The sequence below is a fragment of the Mya arenaria genome, chromosome 4, assembly GCF_026914265.1.
Source record: "Mya arenaria isolate MELC-2E11 chromosome 4, ASM2691426v1".
In the NCBI taxonomy this organism is placed as follows: Eukaryota; Metazoa; Mollusca; class Bivalvia; order Myida; family Myidae; genus Mya; species Mya arenaria.
The window spans coordinates 59719884-59740111 of record NC_069125.1 but is presented as its reverse complement, the minus strand read 5'-3'; the positions used below and the strand labels follow the sequence as shown (position 1 = coordinate 59740111).

The 20228-nt window shown below is 34.9% G+C and overlaps 1 protein-coding gene across 1 annotated transcript; it reads left to right on the top strand.

The window, feature by feature from the left end:
• The first annotated feature begins 1913 nt into the window (after positions 1–1913).
• LOC128232249 (ALX homeobox protein 1-like) lies at positions 1914–18187 on the top strand. Its single transcript, XM_052945700.1, has 4 exons — positions 1914–2469; positions 8634–9037; positions 16906–17043; positions 17425–18187. The coding sequence occupies exons 1-4, from the start codon at positions 2271–2273 to the stop codon at positions 17710–17712; spliced, it is 1029 nt and encodes a 342-aa protein (XP_052801660.1). The 5' UTR covers positions 1914–2270; the 3' UTR covers positions 17713–18187.
• Positions 18188–20228: the final 2041 nt, after the last annotated feature.

The window sequence follows — 20228 nt, the reverse complement described above, 5'->3', positions numbered from 1 at the left end:
ATCAGTATTTAATGTTTTCCATAAATGCATTATTTAATTAGTAGCTAAAGGTTTACCACTCAAAATTTATGGTTGGTGTACATGCGTATGTATTGATTTTGAATAAGAGTGTAACCTAAAGAAACTGTCTCCCTTTATTTATTATTTGTTTTAAAATATTTACAAAATGTGTAACAACGGTCTTTTTTGTAAAGGTACAATTTCAAATATTGCCCTGACAGGTATCTACGTAAATTACTATTTAAGTGAACGGACGATGATAATCTTAGGTGTGAAGTTTGAACCCCTGCTGTTTACTCGGCGATCTAATCCCGACCCTTGCTTTAATCCCGTGTCCTTGACACCCCGCTGTTGGATGTTGCACGTTTATCGGTTCGGGTGACACTTCGGTGTGAAGATAACGGGTTTTGTAACAGACCATCCAGGAATGTCCGGCTGTTGGAGGGCGGGGGCATGTGGTCCTCTGCTGTGGACTGCTAGATCTCGATGACCATCAACGGGCGTCTCTATAGCGCAATATACTTACGTTGTAGAAAAAATATTACGAACCCGAACTTTTATTGTTTAAATAAACTATGCTTGTACATTTGTAAAATTTAAGATAAGTCTGGTCGATCAAAATTCAAATACTTTTATAATCAGTTTATTAAGTATACGCTTTTAAAAACCTCATTCAAAAACCATGTCGAGATTTGTGTAAATGTAAAATAAAGTCGAAGAATTAGGTCCTAATTTCTCGAAACTTCCTTACGGCTCTTAAAACAGAATTACGCTTAGCTGAGATTTGTCAATAATATATTGTTTTTTAATAATAGTTTGTTTTTTATCTTTTAGATAGGAAATATCTTTATGATAATCACAATAAACCTTTTAATTTGTCAAAATTCAATTCAATTTTGGTTAATTGAAATAAGTTTCGAGAAATTGGAGCTAGTTGGTTAAATACTTTCAGCAGGATGTCATTATGAATTTTAATTTTGCATCTTACAAAGTTAAACGTTTTAAGGGCGGTTGACATTTAAACCAAATAAACCTGATAAAAAATATAATAATGCGATTTTTTTGTCTCTTGAAAGACATGATGCGTAAATTTTTCAGGGCAGAGATTCTATCCACATCTAGCCGACTATGGATTTTTTTTAAAAAAAGTCCTATACATATTCATATTCTTTTAAACACCACCGAAGAAAGCAATCCGCATTGATAAAATTGTTGAATTATATCTATTGACCTTATTTGGGCATTATTTTTGTTTTTCATTTCGTTCCAGCCTTGATGTAAGGCTTAATGTTAAAAAGAAATCGGTAAACCATCGCTATGAACATTATAGAAAAAAGTCTTTAATCTCATAGTTTATTATGCTTTGACTATTTTAATCCTTTATATAAAAAAAGTCGAGTACACATTCCAATAAAATACAAGTGAAAGGGGCAACTACAGCACTTCTGAGGGACTTGATTCTCATAAAATACAATTAATTTCATTATATGAGGATATCAAAAACACATGATAAGCCGGTAGCACGCTTAGACATTTGACATCAAAAATCGACGCAAAACTCACGAAGTCTGCGAAAAGGGGTGTTAGCGTTACCCTTTAACGCATAAAAGAAAATATATTCATTTTATTTCCTTGACATATTAAACAAACTTTGTCTTGATGATTTAAGGAAGTGTGGACTTGTATGTGTTTGCACGTTTGTTGTTTACTTTTACCGCTCTGTTTAAATACTACATAAGTTGAATACCTATTTCATACACAAATAAGTGGTAAAGTGGATTTTATAGAAAGAGCTTTAGAAAGGGCAAATCGCCAGATGTACAAAACACGAATATATCCGGTGGAACATGTTTGCCTGTAGATAGCTAAAATCCTGTAGGCGGGGCTTATCAGGTAACTGGCAGCCTCCTCCTGAGCAATCCACGTTTACTCGAAACGCTCGTATATATTGTCAGCATAATGCGGGGATAATTCAATTTGCATGTTGATTTCACGTTGATTAGCAACAGAATTTATTACATAGATTCAGATAATCCGTGATAGAACTACGGAAAGACATTTGACAGTTTATTATCAAATTATTCTGGATTTATTTTAATATTTGTTTAACAAGGATAATCTGTGACTAAATCGATGTTGTTTAATGCCGCTTTAATGTGAATATAAAATCAAAAACAAAACTCATTCTTAAACAACATTATTTGAGATCAAATTTGAGGGAAATATCCCTAGTGAAATCAACAAGACGAGTCAGCGCTGCGTTGTAGCGGATGATGACGACAGACCTTCTGAAGGTTGACCGGGGGATGTTTGAGCCGTACCCGGGGCTGCGGCTGCCGTTAGAGATGAAGGGCCGTGAGGATGGGCAAGGCTGCGGGGACAGGGGCGGCCTTGGGGACCCCGGGGCATTCAATCACCACTCCATAGATGACATCCTCGGCTACAGGCGTATGCAAGAGAACATGAAAGGTATGTGCAGGCCTCGTTTGCATTAAACCTGAACTTCTTTATATAAAAAATGAAACATTTTGCAAAATATAATCCATCATTGAAACGGAATTTCTTTTATCAAGGACACCAAAATGAACTGATATAAGCATAAACGAATCCGACCTACAAATGTATGAGTTTTTGGATGGCATGAAAACAAAACTAGTTTGTGCATCAAACGAAAATGTAAAAAACAACACACTAGATTATTTTTTAAGAAGTTGATATTAAAACATCAAAGAGCTAGCTTACGTGAATTTGTTGGTAAGATTCCTTAAATATGCACTATGTACTAGAAAAAAAACAAACAAGAAAAACGAGCACTACGTACATTAAGGAGTATAAGTGTACTCGCTCTAAGATTATTGTAAGTTTTATTCGAATAAGGTCATTTATATAAAAAAAAACAATGAATACAGAAGCAGTCATTTTTTTTATTTTTTTTTAAATCATTTTCAATACAGTACAACTAACCATGTGAAGCCAACTACTCAATCAATATGTTAAAGACTTAATTTGAAGGCGACGTCATTGAAGACCATTGCTTGTTTTTAAAAGTATTGTTCACGGTACACACATGTTAGTTTAAATGCAACCATACCATACATTTTAACTTAAGATTTCACCATTTAAAAAACAACAACACTAAAGTTAAACAGACAAAACATTACATATGTTTTTATTGTTCGGCAATATCTTCTGAAAAATAAATCCACAATAAAGACATGTTCTGCCGTTTTATTATTGTTCGTAATTAATTATTTATATATTATACATTATCGCTGTTGGTTAAACGAATATTTAAAAAAAAAAAAATGTAAAAAAAATAAATACATTTTGCAATCTTAGATAACCGTATATACCCGTTAACACACATGCAGATCAAACTCTGATGTTGCAACGGTAGAAAGCGCAGTTTGCTATTTCTTAATTTCTCAAACTAAAATCTTACATTTTTACTCGTACTTCTTCTTCCTAATTTTATTGCTGGATCACTATATAATACTATCATTGTTTTATATTCAAAATTAAAAAAAGTATATGTCGACAATAAAAAGGAAACATTAATGTACATTATATTATAATATATAAAATTATATTTAAGTTTGTAGAGTATGCAAATATTTGTAAAAGTCACATTACCTATCAGAACGAACGTACATGTAACTGGATTCACCCGCTCTCGTGTTTAGAAAATATGGCTATTCTAACTGAATAGGAAGTCTCAAATAATTTATAAACATTTAATTAACTCTATATTTTTTTGGCGGAATTTTCGAAAAAACTTGTGTTCGTTTTAATCAACAACTATATCAGACATAGTTCAGGCATTAATGTTTATGGGAAGCTATACTCGATCTTCTGTAATCATCGTAACTACTGTACATGTGTATACGCACTTCATATTTTACCCACTGAATGCATTTCGAGTTCAGTTTTTGCAAGTCATCAATTCTACTAAATGCATCGGCGGCTCTTAAAAGTAAATTGTTCTGGCAATATTTCTCAGTAAATCAAACAGTAAAAATATATTCGAACCTATAACCTTAGAGCTAATCTATATACAAACATAGGAATAGGATTGATTACTTTGAATTACTTCTAATTACCTTTTTGTTTATGACATTTTTTCTGTGTGTCTCTCCCCCCATGGCCAGGGTAATGGGCAGTAATTGACTGTAAATTGTGTTTGCCGTTCTCAGATCAGGGCTAATGTGGATCCGCGTGAGGTTGTGTACGTAGAAGACGGATTGTTATTACCTACAAAGCATGTAATAAATAATATATTACGACGGTGTTTATGAGTACTGAAGTCCAGTACAAAGTAGTCGTCAGCAAATTGTCAGTCTACGAAAATGCCTAATAATGGCCGATGGATTGCCACGTTTTGCCTAATAATGGCCGATGGTTTGCCACGTTTTGCCTAATAATGGCCGATGGTTTGCCCTAATAATGGCCGATGGTTTGCCACGTTTTGACCTTTATATAACTTTCCAAAAATCATCTCTTCGATAAAGTTCGATCTAGTCCCTCCTTCCCACCAACTTCTCACTGAAATGTTTCAATTTAAACCCTCTTTTCTTTAACGTTCCGATTTAGACCATCCTTTCTTCCCTTCCAATCCACTGCTCTCAGGAAAGTTCTTCTATAGACCAATTTACTGCTTTCTCGAAGGTTCCATCGAAGGTTCCAATCAAGAACATCCACTGTCTCTCGAAGGTTCCAATCTAGACCATCCACTGTCTCTCGAAGGTTCCAATCTTGACCTTCATTTGTTCCCATCCACTGTCTCTCGAAGGTTCCAATCTTGACCTTCATTTGTTCCCATCCACTGCTCTCCCGAAGGTGCCGATCCGTTGTATTCCCTCCATTCTTCCCATCCATTTCCCTCTTGAAGGTGCCCACTTACTTCATCACCCCAAGTCTACAGGTACTTGTTAGTAAATATATTTTAGACTAGGCCATGATCATTACGTTGTTGTTTTCTTAAGTGTAATACTTGTCATTGGTGAAATTAATACTCAAAGAGAAACTACGAAACGGTTTATAATAAGTCGTTCTTAAAGTAAAGACAGACAGGAACGATTGTTCTTCATCTATAACTCGTTTGATTGACTATACCCTTTTGGAAAATGTATATCTGTATGAGAAAATGGTTGCAAATAATTTTCTTGAGGGATTAGCAATTGTTTAAAACCGATTACCAGCGAACACCATTAATTATTTAACTAAGATCGCGAATGGTTTGGTGACGACAATACCATTTTGTCATTTAAAGTTCATTAGATACGCATTATGATTTGAGCAATACATAATAAACAAACGTCTACTAATTGAATGCAATTGTCATAATTATACAAATGCACAAAAGCAAAGCATATATTTCACAAGCATTTCAACTTAAAGCGTTACCCGTTTCACATGTTGAAACAAATTGGTCACCAAAGTACTCCGTTCAGACGTTATTACAGTCGATGTTATTGAATGCGTCGTGCAATACATCTTGTTGGCCAATTCCACTGTTTCCTTTTGAACAATTATTTTTTAGATCCATGAAATAAGAGTTCTAAAAATTTGTTTCCTACATGCTGTAACCAGCATAAAAAACCGTACATCGCATACTTTTTAAGAATGCACACTGCTTCCTAAAGCTGGTTATTATTTTTATGTCCCTTTAATGTTCCGCATCTGGGCACCGTACACTGTTTCGAACATAAGCGTTAATTAAGTTTTATTTCCGTAGAACAATACAAAACTCATTATTTCATTAGTTACGCATAGCCGGGGACAATAAAACAGGAACCAACCCATATTATGCTGTTTCTGCGGGCATAAATGGCCTGTAACTGCCTGCCAGACCACGCCCACTTTACCAAGTTATGATGAGATACTTCTAGTCGTTCACTGTTGAAAACACCTCTCTATTCAGTTAATACAGAACATTCTTTTTAGTATTTTATTTGCGATGTTTAAATTGACGTTCGTTACGTGTACAAAATACTATTAAAGAGTTTACATACAACAGTCTTTCTGCCAGGAATTCTGTAGGGTTTATATACCCCCTTATTTTGTTAAATAATATCCTGTATATATACTTAATGATACCATCTACATCTGTAACCCTTATACTTATGCAGAAAATTATTTAATAATTATCAAGTCCATCATAGAATGATTATTAATAGCGGAATAAGAGATTACTGATCGTTTTATGAACATAACAGAACAGAACAGAACAGAACAGAACAGAACAGAACGGTCATGCAAAGGTCCCTTTTACAAGTCCCTAACACTGCTTTTATAAAAGAAGTTCAACTTTCTTCTGAATTGATGGCGTTTCACAAAATCACTAGTAAATTATAATAATAAGAAAGTCAAATAATATTTACCGAACTGTTATAGCATATTTGGAACTAGCAATTTTGCACATAAGTGTACCTTCGAAAGGTGTCCCAGAATTGTGTTGGCTACGAGTGAGTGACGGCATGTTATTGCGATTTTTATATACATTATTTGGGCAAGCTTAAAAAAATATACAAATGTCAAAAAGTGACAGAGATATGCAGATTTAAGTACATCACTGCATGGAACCCGGCGCACACCAATCAAAAATCAAGACGTGTACACGTGACAAATTAAAAAAATGATTAGCGTGGTATTTGTGCGCATTTGCTGTTAGAAATTCCTTACATATCATACATTTGTTATAAAATAGTGTTCACTGAAGAAAAGTTCTCCCTAAAGTTAAAGCTACATTTGTAATAGTCGAAGCTTCTTAGACGTCTCTTTTACTTTATAATGCTCCCAAAATATATTTAGTAATCAATTAAAAAGCTAAAACAGATACATGGAAGCCGGCACTGCATCTGTGACGGCCATCCTTCGACCGCGGTCATTTTCCACGGCTATTGGTTATTTTTGTTTTTAGGTGTTCTCATAATATCACTGTTTCCTTCGTTCCATTCACTCATAGAAATGTTGGTTATTTGACCTGTAAGCAAGCGGAACACAATACTGATGAGTTTTTTTTTTTATATTCTCTATTTCAATGCCCACATTTATTTGTTATGTTCATTTTTCACATAACGGAATAACATAACGATTTACCGCGCCGCTAATACGCATGGCCTCATTACTGACGACGTTTTCAATTTTAGCTTCTGTTAATGAAAGCAATGGAGATCTCTTTTGTTCTGTTTTCATTTATGAATAGTGACAATACATATGTGATACTTTAGCTTGTCGCCCGGAATGGAGGGTTTTCTTAAATAAATTGAGAAATACTTAATATTTTGGAATTAAATTTCATAGAGAGAAAGTTAGGCCTTTCATCTTAAAAATCAGAACGATGACGCTTTTAATGTTCAAAAATCGTTACTGACATCAACATATGTTATTTTTTTTATAGAATTAAACATGTTGCTCTCTTTAAACGATTATCTTGAAGTAAAATAGTTCCAATTCTGTTCAGGAGTAAAAATCGATAATTCCCTAGAAGAAATAGGGCGCAACTAGTTGTAATTTCAATATTGCTGAACAATCGCTCATTTTCAGAGCAAAACGTTTTTCTATTTTGAAGCATTATCATATTAAAATATCATAAAAACAACGGACGAAATAGTGCGTGAATGAGAGAACAGGTAATTATCTGTAATATATATAATACTTATTTCCCCTTAAATCAATATTTAAGGGTCATATGTAAACTATTTCATTGAGTATTTCGTGTTATTTTTTTACAGCGTATACATTTTACATTCAATTCTAGGTCCATTCTCAATTCAATGTGTATTCGCCTTTTCGGTCATCCCCGTCATATACTATATAAACATTTCTAGAGTCTATGTTTTTACTCAAGAATGTACATTTTTAGTTTTGATAAGATTGCATTTTTTAGGAACATCTTCTGATGGAAACTGCTACAAGTTTTATTTGAGAGCAACGTCTGTGCAACACATGTTGGAAAACAGTCTTGCAACAACTCTCGGTCTTGACCTGACCAATTGTTAATTAAGCCAATTAACTATTTTCTGCCGATATTTATTTAATCAACAACAGCGCGAAAGCCTCTTTGCCGTGTCTGTAATTCTTGGCCGGCGTTTCTTAGCTTTTACCCATCACATTCCACATCCATGCACTCGTCATACAACCTCTGAATCCGCCCGTCGTGGACAAATGTGTTTGACAAACGCCCAGTCGGCGGCTTTAGTTTGAGTCCCCGATGTCGTAATTGAAGAGAACGTCTGCTGTCTTCCTGTGAAACCTAAGACCACCTGCATCAAGAAAGCAAATGCAGCTCTTATGATTTAAACATAGGCCGGATTTTTGTCCAGATGTAGGTCCCCTATCACAGCAGCAACGTCGATATTAGTGTTGACGGATAACTTAAATTGTTAATTTGCAAACTACTTAGATCTTTGCGAGCGCCCATTGAGTTGTACAAAAGCTAGAGATACTTCTTAATTACTTCATAATTAGATTTCTGCTTTTACAAAAGCCGTCCAAAACATTACAACAAAGACTAGTGTTTGCTGTTCCTATTCATTTCCCGTTATACTAAACAAAGGACAGATATAAGTGCGCTTCAAATAGTTAATTTTGACAGTGAACTCATTTTTTTTGTTTTAAAACTGTACTTTCAGAATTTACGGAAATGAAGTCCAAGAGTCTGACGAGTGAGCTGATTTCACCAACAAAGCTGGAGAGCCTGGAGCCGAGCATGTGCCGGGACAGAGACGTCTCCCAGGCCCTGGACAAGAACCACACGGGAAAGCCAGCCGTTGACGCCTCGCCCACATCACGCATGCTCAGCTCTCCGGATGAATCAAGCGACCGTTTGTCAACGGGTGACGAGTGCAAAAAAGACGACCCCGATGACGCGGATGAAGACAGTGATGCAAAGAAAAAGAAGCGAAGGAACCGGACTACGTTCACGAGTTTCCAGCTGGAGGAGATGGAGCGAGTGTTTCAGAAGACTCATTACCCGGATGTGTATGCACGAGAGCAACTGGCTCTCCGCTGTAATCTCACAGAAGCCCGCGTACAGGTCAGTTTGTGTCCACTTTGTTTTTTTTGTCTGTTCTTTTGTTGTTCAAGTAGCGTCCAGGGAAAATACTAAATACATTTTTTTGCTTCCCTTATTGTGAATAAAGCAGCTGTTACATATTTAAACACTATAATCATATCTTAGTTTAGAACGAGTGTTAAAACATTTATTTAGTATAACCTTCCAGCTCTATCATGACATTTTGTACGTGGCGCAATACTAGAGCATTCTAAATCATTCAACGTCTTCAAGTCACTAATTAAACTAAACATTAAAAAGCCATATACATGTTAAAATTTGGATAATGTTCACACAATACAAAGTAAGTGCATTTTGTTAATATATGAGATTTCTCAGTTGAAGAATAACTGACGCCCAGAGTAGGGACGCCAGTATTAGAAATGTTCCTGAGACTGCCTACCCATCCAGGAGCGATGGGTGCATTTAAATAGATATAAAACATATTCTGACAAGAAGAAGATAGCTTATTTATTTGAACAGGAAGAAACCCATTTGTACTTTTACTAATATACAAAAAAATAATCCCTTGGGTGTCTTGATACAGACAGCCACCAAAGAAAATCAAGCACTAAAATCTCCTGAGCGTTTTCAAATGGCGACATACTCATGAGGGGTCTTAATAGCGCGTATGGCACATTTTGTCAAAAGTAGAGCCTACACTTATAACAAGATGCTGAAAAATGGTATGTTCGCAACAGATAGTTAATTTACATCATTCTGAGAAAATATTTAAGGTCGATTTACCACAGATTTATTCATGGTTTATTTGATTATCCAAGAACTCCCCTTATGTTATGTAAGTGGTGCTTTGGATAAGATTTCAAGAAATGATAAATGTAAGGGCTTCATTTCTATTAATTTCGTTAAAAACGTTTACGGAACATTAATATCCTTTCAGAATGCCCTCGGCATCTTTTTAATAAGAAGAATCTATTTTTCTACCTTATTTTCATAACGAACCCAACAAACCAGTATTGTACTTAACAATTTTAACAAAAAAATCCAAAATATAACTAGATAATCATTTAAAATATGATAATTTGTTACCAACAGCTTCGCCATGTTCCTGAGTGTTATTCCTTGGTGTCCACGACTCGAATTCTGTTCAGACAGAAACCGGGAACCACAATAAGCATGAGCTTCATGTTGAGCAAACGATATCTAAAAGCCATCAACTGGTCGCTAACTTTATCAACTTAAAATAAGTTTAAATATAATTAACGGCATATTTGATATTTACCCCATACCTTGTGAAAAGGTGGAGTCGCGGTAACGTGCAGAGGGCTGGGTAAAAACCTCCGCCGAAAAGATGCATGTTCATAGTTACCAAGGCGTCGTGAATGTTATGTGTCGCTTGAAAAAGTCACGCGCGTACAATTCAGACATCACAAATGTATCAATGTTATAATTTAAGAAAATTATTACGCACTGAAGGCACCCCTATGAATTCTACTGGCACGGTGTAGAAAAACAGTATAAAAAGCGAGCCCTCGGTTCCGAGTTGTCTGAGATGTTTTTCTGATCTTATGCTTTTTGACAATTTACAGCGTTCATAATTCCTTCGTGCGTATAATGATTTTTATGAATCCGAGAGAATTCATTATTTCAAAGACCCGGATCATACCGGGGCCCAGTTATTAAGTAATTTACAAATAATCAGCTGGATGTAGACATGTTTTAAAACAAATTAACGACCCCTTCTCCAGGACGAACACGGTTTTATGATTTTCTCTCTTAGAGAAACAAACTATCTTACATAACAGTTGCATTATAATTATTAATTTATTGCTTTTGGAATAGAATTTTGGAACGCCAATGCGTCTCGTTCAAGAAATGGATTAACGGCAGCCAATAGGCTTATGAGTAATTTGACTTAAAAATTCCATCAACAGTGCAGGTTAACTGAATTCATCTTGTTCGCGTGTTTACGGGAGAATTTAAATACGAACGGTAAATCATCCCATTCAGCTCATAATCTTTCCAATTTAAAACATTAGTTAACCAAAATGCTTTATAATTGCCACAATTGGCCGAAACTACAGAAAACGAGAGAGAATCAAATTACAGTAATTGAATTACTTTAATAATACGGCCTTACTTATCAGTATAACGGCTATGATGCTTAATAAAGATAACTTACTGCATAGGGATTTTATAGCCTTCTGTCTTACCATTTTAACAAGTGTTAACAGATTTTGATTGTAGAAAATTTCCGGGTTTTCGACGTGAGAGCTATTATTCTATGGGAATTAGAAACAACCACCAACCCTTTATTAATGTCATTTATATTAATTATATTTTATTTTTAGTTGTGCGTTACCCAAGAATTTTCCCCAAAGAATCTGTACCAGAAACTTCTGAATCGTTAAGACACCGTCACGATTACATGTCATAGCGCAGTGGCCTAACACAACGATATTTACATCTTTCTTTAGGAAATTGTCGAACAATGCATTAAAAAAACTGTTTTAAATAGTAACTCAATATCATTAGTTAAAGATATAATAAACTTTAATACAATGTTGATTTTTAAAACAGTAGAGCACACATGCAGACTGAAAAGGAGAAAATAAGAAATGCCGAATTACTGTGCGAGCCTGCCTAAAGTAAAAGTGAACTTTCAACGTTATAACAGCATTTCAGAACAACAAATAACCAAAAAAAATGTTCACACAAAACAGTTTTAATTTAATAGTTTAATATAATTTAAAACATTTTAAGTATACGTAGTGTGTTCAGGAGACATAGGTTTTATCCCAGGGATCAAAAGGAAGCCGACGAGACCCCGACAGGAGTTTAATGTTTCCCCGTGCTCTAGTTGGCTCCAACTACATCGAGTGAAAACACTTTTTCTTTATGCTGAAATTGAAATCGCGGCGAACTCCATGATAAAACATATATTCCCGCTGAGCTCTAATGGTTTTATGGATGCGATTGTAACTTAACTGTGCTATAAAACCATGTCGTGAGTTTAGTGCTGATTTTTTCTTGCAATTCTACCAAGGAGGGACCACGATCAGAACTCATTTTTTACCTTTAGAAATTGGCCGCTTTTGTATTATAAATTTGAATCGGTCCGTATGATATAAAAAAAAATATCTTATAAACAATCTAGGAACACTGATGGAGATGTTTTAGACAATTATTTAACAAGATAGTGGGGAAATACAATAAGTAATAAAATTTAAGTACCGCGTAATAACTATAGAATAAAACTAAAGCATGTAAATGAAACAGGAAAATGCTATTCAGGAAAATGCTATTCAGACACATATTAAACTAAAAGTTCTGAATACGAAATAACGATACGATTTAAAGTATGTATATATTTGCTTTTATATACCATACAATTGTTGACAATTAAAGAAAAAAGTTTAGCATTTGGTATTAATAGTTCGATTACTTTATGGGTAAAAACCAGTATTGGTTGATTAGGAATTCTTTTCGTGAACCCACAAAATCGGAGGTGGACGCCTCTACCACTACCAACACCACTCAAATATATACTTTAGCTTCATTCAGTGATAAACAACAGTCATCAGTATCTTTAACTTAACTGGAATTGCTTGTTATATTAATAAATCGTACGTTTCCGTCTGGGAATGGTAGTAATACAGTTACTCGTAGGTTTCAGTCTGGGAATTGTTGATATACAGTTAACTCGTACGTTTCCGCCTGGGAATGGTTGTAATACAGTTACTCGTACGTTTCCGCCTGGGAATGGTTGTAATACAGTTAACTCGTACGTTTCCGTCTGGGAATGGTAGTAATACAGTTAACTCGTACGTTTCCGCCTGGGAATGGTTGTAATACAGTTAACTCGTACGTTTCCGCCTGGGAATGGTTGTAATACAGTTACTCGTACGTTTCCGCCTGGGAATGGTTGTAATACAGTTAACTCGTACGTTTCCGTCTGGGAATGGTTGTAATACAGTTACTCGTACGTTTCCGTCTGGGAATGGTTGTACTACAGTTACTCGTACGTTTCCGTCTGGGAATGGTTGTAATGCAGTTAACTCGTATGTTTACGTCTGGGAATGGTTGATATACAGTAACTCGTACTCTTCCCACTGGAAAAGGTTGTTATACAGTAAACTCGTATGCTTCGGAGCAAATTCTTGAATTATCACTTAAATTGCATTTTGTGGTACTCTGTAATATTCCTGAAAATTCAGCTTATAGTTTTTGTATACACAAATCCCAATAACTTATCTGGGAATAAAATCATTACATGTTAATGTAATTTTAAGAACTCCTCAATACCGCTTCCATTTTACATCCAAGGTTTGGGGTATTTTTTCAACATTATTACATTCTCACCATGAAGTGGATTGACTAAGATTTTTCCAAAGACCTAATCAGCCTGGAAGTGTGGGGTAGGCTTGATTATTCAAAGATTCATGATAAATCTTCGCTAATGTGATTTTCTCAGCTGTATACTAAATCAAAATAAGATATATCATTACAGAATAGTATTTCTGGGCGTTAGATTTACAAAATCTAAACGGATGAGTTTATTACTTTTTCTTTGGTGTTTCATTTCAATTAAGTTAAACGCTGATTGTCAATATTTAATTAACTTTATGATTTATTGCATGCGCAACACTTACACATTTCTAGAAGCATTGCACAAGTGTTATATAATACACAGGGCATACGCAATACCCGACATCGAAACATGCCAAAGAAGTGTTCCATAAACCATGACAATGTTTTAAAATAAAACTACTATAACATTATTCATACACTTGTCTTCCGCGTTCTGATTAAACGATACATTATAAATCGATATTTATTTTTGTTTTACTATATTATTTTTAATTTCAAGTGATTTTTTTATTCTAAACACAAAATAACTCTATCTGAACTCGCATTTTGGTTGAATGGATTTGTTTGATATTTCTACGACCGAAAAGAGAACAAAGCTTTTGAAATATCAATTGAATCAATCTAGCAAACTGCATTGCATATTGTAAAGAAAACTGGAAGCATGCACTGTCTGTCTGATCAATGAACGTGATTCCTTGTAACCTTTTTAACGCGCAAACCTTACTATACACAATACAAAAAAAACTGACTCAACAAGTGGCCATAAGAAAAACAACAACATAAGCAATGAATTCAAAAAAAAAAGAAGAAAGAGAACGGAACGCTCGTCTGAAGAACTCGAAGTTACAGCTCGATTATCTTTAATCCTGTATCAAGGTCCGCCCTCACCCGATAAACCCCGCCTACTCAGTCAGACTGGCGGCTGGCATCAAGCACACGAGGTCTCGTGTATCAATTATGACTCTACAAAACTTCAAAGTATGAAAATTGATATAACTGATCTGCGTTTTGTGTATGTTTTATATCCATTTTTTATCAAAGAAAATTGTTGATTATATATAGCGGTAGGCAAAGTGGTATTTTTCATTAAAAAATGACTCGATATGAGGCTCTTTACTTATATAACAGTCGACTCTTCATCATCGGCTTGGACTTAAACTTAACGTTATATTTCACGGGATGACATACGTTTTCATGTGCAATAAACGCAATAGTATCTTATGATGTTACCCCAAAACAACACCAGCGGCAAAATTTGACTGAAGTAAAATGATACAAGTACGAGTTTTAGCAGAGTCGCTGGTATGAGTTAGGTAGCTTCGCTGTCCAAGTCTCATTTTCAATGACAGAGGTAACAGCCATCTCCGTGTCTTCATCATGTCAGCTCGTTTACAGAAAAGTCTGGCAGTGTTTGTGGAACATGTAATGCAATATTTCCTACGTAATTCGCCTGATAATGTCTGGTGTCTGATGCCGACATGACCGGACCACGAGTCAGCCGTCAAGGGAGGTAACGATAAACACACAGACAGATGACTGTCGGATACCGTCGGAACAAATTGAACGCCCCCATAAGAGTGACACTCGTAATTAAAACATTGATAAAACTGTCAGCACTTGTTTAGATTTCGAATTTACTGATGAAATAGTGAAACGATACGGACATTTTCCAGTCAAGCCATGCAACATGCACCCAGAGACTATTTTCAGTTTGATTGTAATAGTTATTTCAGCAAGTACGTAAGGAAAGAAACTAGATCAAACCCAAACAAAATAAAACATTAAGAAACACAAAGACAAGTAGCATTCACAAACAAATATGGCCATACAAAGGTAAAGCAAAGTAAATTTCAATGATTTATATCTTCTTTGATCAAACTATATCTAAACATATTGATGTTGCGTCTATGTTGCTAAACGTTTTCTTTGCTGTTTTTCTTCTTTAAACTGTCATGGGTCTTCTTGGTTTGGAAATTACCTGTATTGAACTGTTTATTTATATGGCTAACTCATTTTAAATTCTTTGTATACCAGTCTTATAAAGTACCATTAATAAACAGCCTATCTTACACTATTTGCCAAAACACACAACTATTTATCAATACGTAACTACATAATGCTGATTACATTTTTTTCGAGAAAAAACTTAAAAGCAATAAACAGAACAACTAACAATGATGAAAGCATGACGCATGCACACACAAAACACACACATCAAACAAACCTTTCAAACAAACATGTAGAAAAACAAAATCGGAAAAAAGGTAAATTAGTGAATCATAATGTGTCTTTCAAGTGTCTGTGTGATAGTAAAATGGTAACATAGAAGTAGGATATACCATGTAATGTCGTGTTTTTTGCCTATCTATAATGTTTTTGAACCGGCAAACCTTCACTTTTTGTGACTGCACATATTTATGTGATTACACCTTTATCGTATTTAAAGTTGGTATGTCATATAACATACATATATAGACCAGATATAATACCAATAAATGATCATTTAAGATAGTTAACGTGTTTCTAATAAATCATTTAATTTACACATAACTGTTACTCTGTTTCACTGTTCCCTGAAATACGGTTATGAGCACCTTTCAGTCAGTTTTTGTAGTTCATACTTTTGCACATTGTCTTCAAAATCAACGTTTTCGTAGTTTAATTTGTGTGATGAGTTTTTTGATATACATAATGAATAAAGTTAAAAAAATAGAAGTTCAAAAATGTAGAAGATGAGTGGGTGGGGCAGATATTTTATGGACGTGAGAGAAGAGTCACATCAAAGGAGCTTCCCACATATAGCAACGGATTTCACGGGCAGTGGTTAATGAAAAAGGGCACACATAAACACTAATATTACCTTCACATCAGAATTTGAAATATGGAATTAACTCAAATTTAGCGTATCATTAATGCTTCTGATAGATGTCTTGTATTAACATGATTAATGAGGTTTTATAAAGAGGTGTATATGTGGGAAATTTTGTATTTAAACTTATTAAGTTAATTAAGGAGTAAATGACTTTCTGTGAAGTTTTAACGTATGCGACGCGCGATACATACATAGCATAATTTAAGAAACAGCTTTGGTTAACATGAACAAACACACATAACATACATACCTAGTTAATGTATTTGCACAAGTTATGTACGTAAAAATTTATACAGTAATTGAATTTTTACAAAATACATATACGTTGTTAATTTGCACCCATTTTGGCAGCGTTGACGAAATATTTGCTCCAGAGCACATGCTGTATTAATGTCATGTGGTATAAATTTATTATGAGTCTATTTTGCAGCAACAACTGTGAAAAACAACAACAAATATAAAACTAAAATTCATGCATATTTTCAAGTTAATGATTATAACAATAATGCTCATAATTTATTCCAGACTGAGAAATGAAAATATTTATTCAGGGACATATTTAGAATGTTTCCTGTCAAAAAAGTATTTAAAAAATTATTTGTTTTTTAAGTGATATGTATTAACCTGGAGTGTTTTGTGTTTGCAGGTATGGTTCCAGAACCGGCGAGCCAAGTGGCGGAAGCGCGAGCGGTACGGTCAGTTCCAGGGCATGCGCACCATGGGGCCCGGCGGTATGGGGTATGAAATGGCCGCCATCTCACCCAGGCATGACCCTTACGCACAGGTACGGCCGGGACTGTATAATTTTTTGTACAATAACGATCTTAAAAACAATAATAATAATAATTATTATTATTATTATAAATCATAATTATATAATAATAATAATAATAATAATAATAATAATAATAATAATAATAATATTATTATTATAATTATAAAAATTATAAAAATAATAATAATAGTAATAATAATAATAATAATAATAATAATAAGTATAATAATAATAATAATAATAATTATATAATAAAAATTATAATATTAATAATAATAATAATAATACTTTGCTCAATTTTTTTATTTTTCTTATTTTTATCACTGTAGTTCTATTATTTTTTTATGATTAATTGAAAAAAATAAAGCAAACATTTTTTTTAACGTTCAGATGCAGCAACTTCCATGGAACGCCGGTCACAACCCTTATGGTATGCCGGACAACAACTGCATGGCACCAACTCAGCACGTGCCGAACTTTATGGGCCTTGCTCATGCCGGGAACCTAGCTTCATACCCGGTACATGCGCAGACACCTTCGTCAATGGGGAACGTGAGTCCGCCGGAAATAGACCCTCGGGAGAACACAGAACTACGTAGCTCGAGTATCTCGGCTCTCAGATATAAGGCGAGGGAGCATAGTGTATCAATGGGAATATTCGGTGCCTATGCCAAGTGATGTGTTAAACTGTGCTATATGTGTTGTGTGACTAGTGAAACTTTTATGTGGTTAAGGGTAAATTGCAATCTTGTCACAATGTGAATTATTCCCCCTTTGACTTTATCATGTTGGTGTCTGCTTTGACACAGCAATCTTTGCTGCTATTTTCACGAGTTTGTTATTAATTTGTCTGATAACAATTCATTGTATTTAGTATTTCAACTTTGAATACTTTGCCTATAGTATTACAAAGACATGTTATTCATTTTCGTTTATGAACACTGAACAAACAAGTGAAAGGCAACCTATGAGCATTTGACGACAAGTCAACAACGAGGCTCATATAAATCTTACTTCTAGAAGATTTTCTGTTTTAACTGTGTCAATGGGAATCCTTCATTTATTTGTCATTACTTCAGGTGTTAAAGGTTTTCGACAGGCTATTTGTGTTGGGTTTTTTCATTTACTGGACATATTTAATAGAAGAAATAAATGTTCATGATGCATGCTTTGTTGAAGCTGTTCCTCTCGTTGTGTCCATATCCATCGGCCCATTTTGTAAAGTTAATGTGACTGTGATCTTTACACACGGTACACTTAACAGATCAGTTCAAACTGCAAGTCGGTCTGTTACTGTACTGTATGTTAACACTGCACCATTTCTGATACAAACTGCACCATATGTGTATTATCTTAAAATCTGCGACATAGGTGAAATTATTTATGTTATACAATCCTGCGCCATAAGTGCAGCGAAAAAAGACGTCTGATGTGATGTCACCTGAGCACAACATGCTAGGTTGTAGTGATCGCAGATGCCGTCTGTCTTCAGTTTCCCGTCGTCATCATTTTGTGAACAGTAGATTTTTTTCTATTTAATCAATTGAATGATTGTATTTATGGAATCATGTCCAATTTCGGGTCAAATTTGGTAAAAATGGGTAATTTAATGAAAAACCAGAAAAACTCATAAACACTAAGGATGTCGACAACATCATTTAAACGGCAGGAACTTAGATTTACTCGTGTCGTGCCATTTTGCAAAATGCATTTCCATTTGTGCACATTCACGAAATCTACAGTTCTAGACTGCATTGTTATGCCTGTACACTTTTCGGAAAAAAAGCTTAAACAGGAGCTGTTCCCCATTATTTGATGGAATTTGAGTCTTCATATTGTTTTCATCCGTACATGATCTAAACAGCACTGTATAGCTCAAACATGGTGCAGGCAAAACTCCATCGCTAGGGACGTTTCGGCAGTATTTCTGTATTTTGGAAGGCCTGAGGTTATGGCTGGTCAGCGCCATCACCCCAGAACCCTGTTGCTTTATTGTATTTAAATGACAACACTTCACTTAATTGTAAATTACAGGACGTCTCTGTGTGATATTTATTAACGATTTTTAGGTTGTCTTGATTAATATCCATTTGCATTTTTTGGTCTTAATTATGCAGTTACACTTATTTCTTTTCCCGTTCATGTATATGAAAACACTAAGAACTATTTCACTCTTTCATACCCGAATTGCAGAAACAAATAAACTTTAAGTATAAACAAATAGGCTGGTTTTAGTGGGTTGCGAATCCACGTCGTTACAGTCAATGAAAAAAAATAGAAAACTGACAACAAAACTTCACGCCAACAAGGACGCATTCACAAACATTAGTATAACTTAACATTTCAGCCTTGTGTTGAGGCGCGTTACTAACGCTTTTCGAAATCGTGGACAAGATAAAATAAGTGCATTTTACAAAAATACATGAGCGAGTCCCTTTAAGATCAGAGATACGTAAGAAATGCTCTATCTGAAGTAAACTTAAACAATCCGAAGGCACATGTATTCTAATTTCAATCTTGCACAAAACAGACTTTTGTCTCAAGTAAAAGCACTGCATCTTTTATCCGACTACAAAATAGTATTGCTTTTTGTCGTCTTGTGTCTGTTGCCGAAACCTCTGTGCTTAACTTATTGATAATAATAAACTAAGCCCGTGTACTTTTCATATCTTGATCAGGAAAATAACATCGTGGCCCGATCTCGATCTTATATTAGAACGACATTTTGAACCTAACTTCACAGGTCGGTTCTTGATTTTGAAACTTATTCGAGGTTATTGAAATTAATATTATCTCTTTTAAAATACATATAGGTACTGCTGCGCACCAAAACGAAGGCTCTGTAACTCGTTTATACGCGAGTAGCCTCTGTGGTAGAGCGGTTAAGAGTCCCTGATTTTAAATCACTCACTTTTCCATGGATTGAAAGTCCTTGTGCAATTCCGATCGCAGACTATGTCTTACTAAGTGAGAAAACAATTACGGTTTATAACGAAATATGGGGACAGCAGTACTGTTTCTTTTTTCAAGGAACGATGCTTATTTCAACTGCCCGCCTCTACATCACTCGTAAAACGATTTACCTGGAGAAAACCCATTTGTCCGGCTTGGTGACCACTAACCTAACTCACATGCACACAGGTCGGGAATCGAACCCGGGAAGCCTTGATGAGAAGCGAGTTCGCTTACCAATA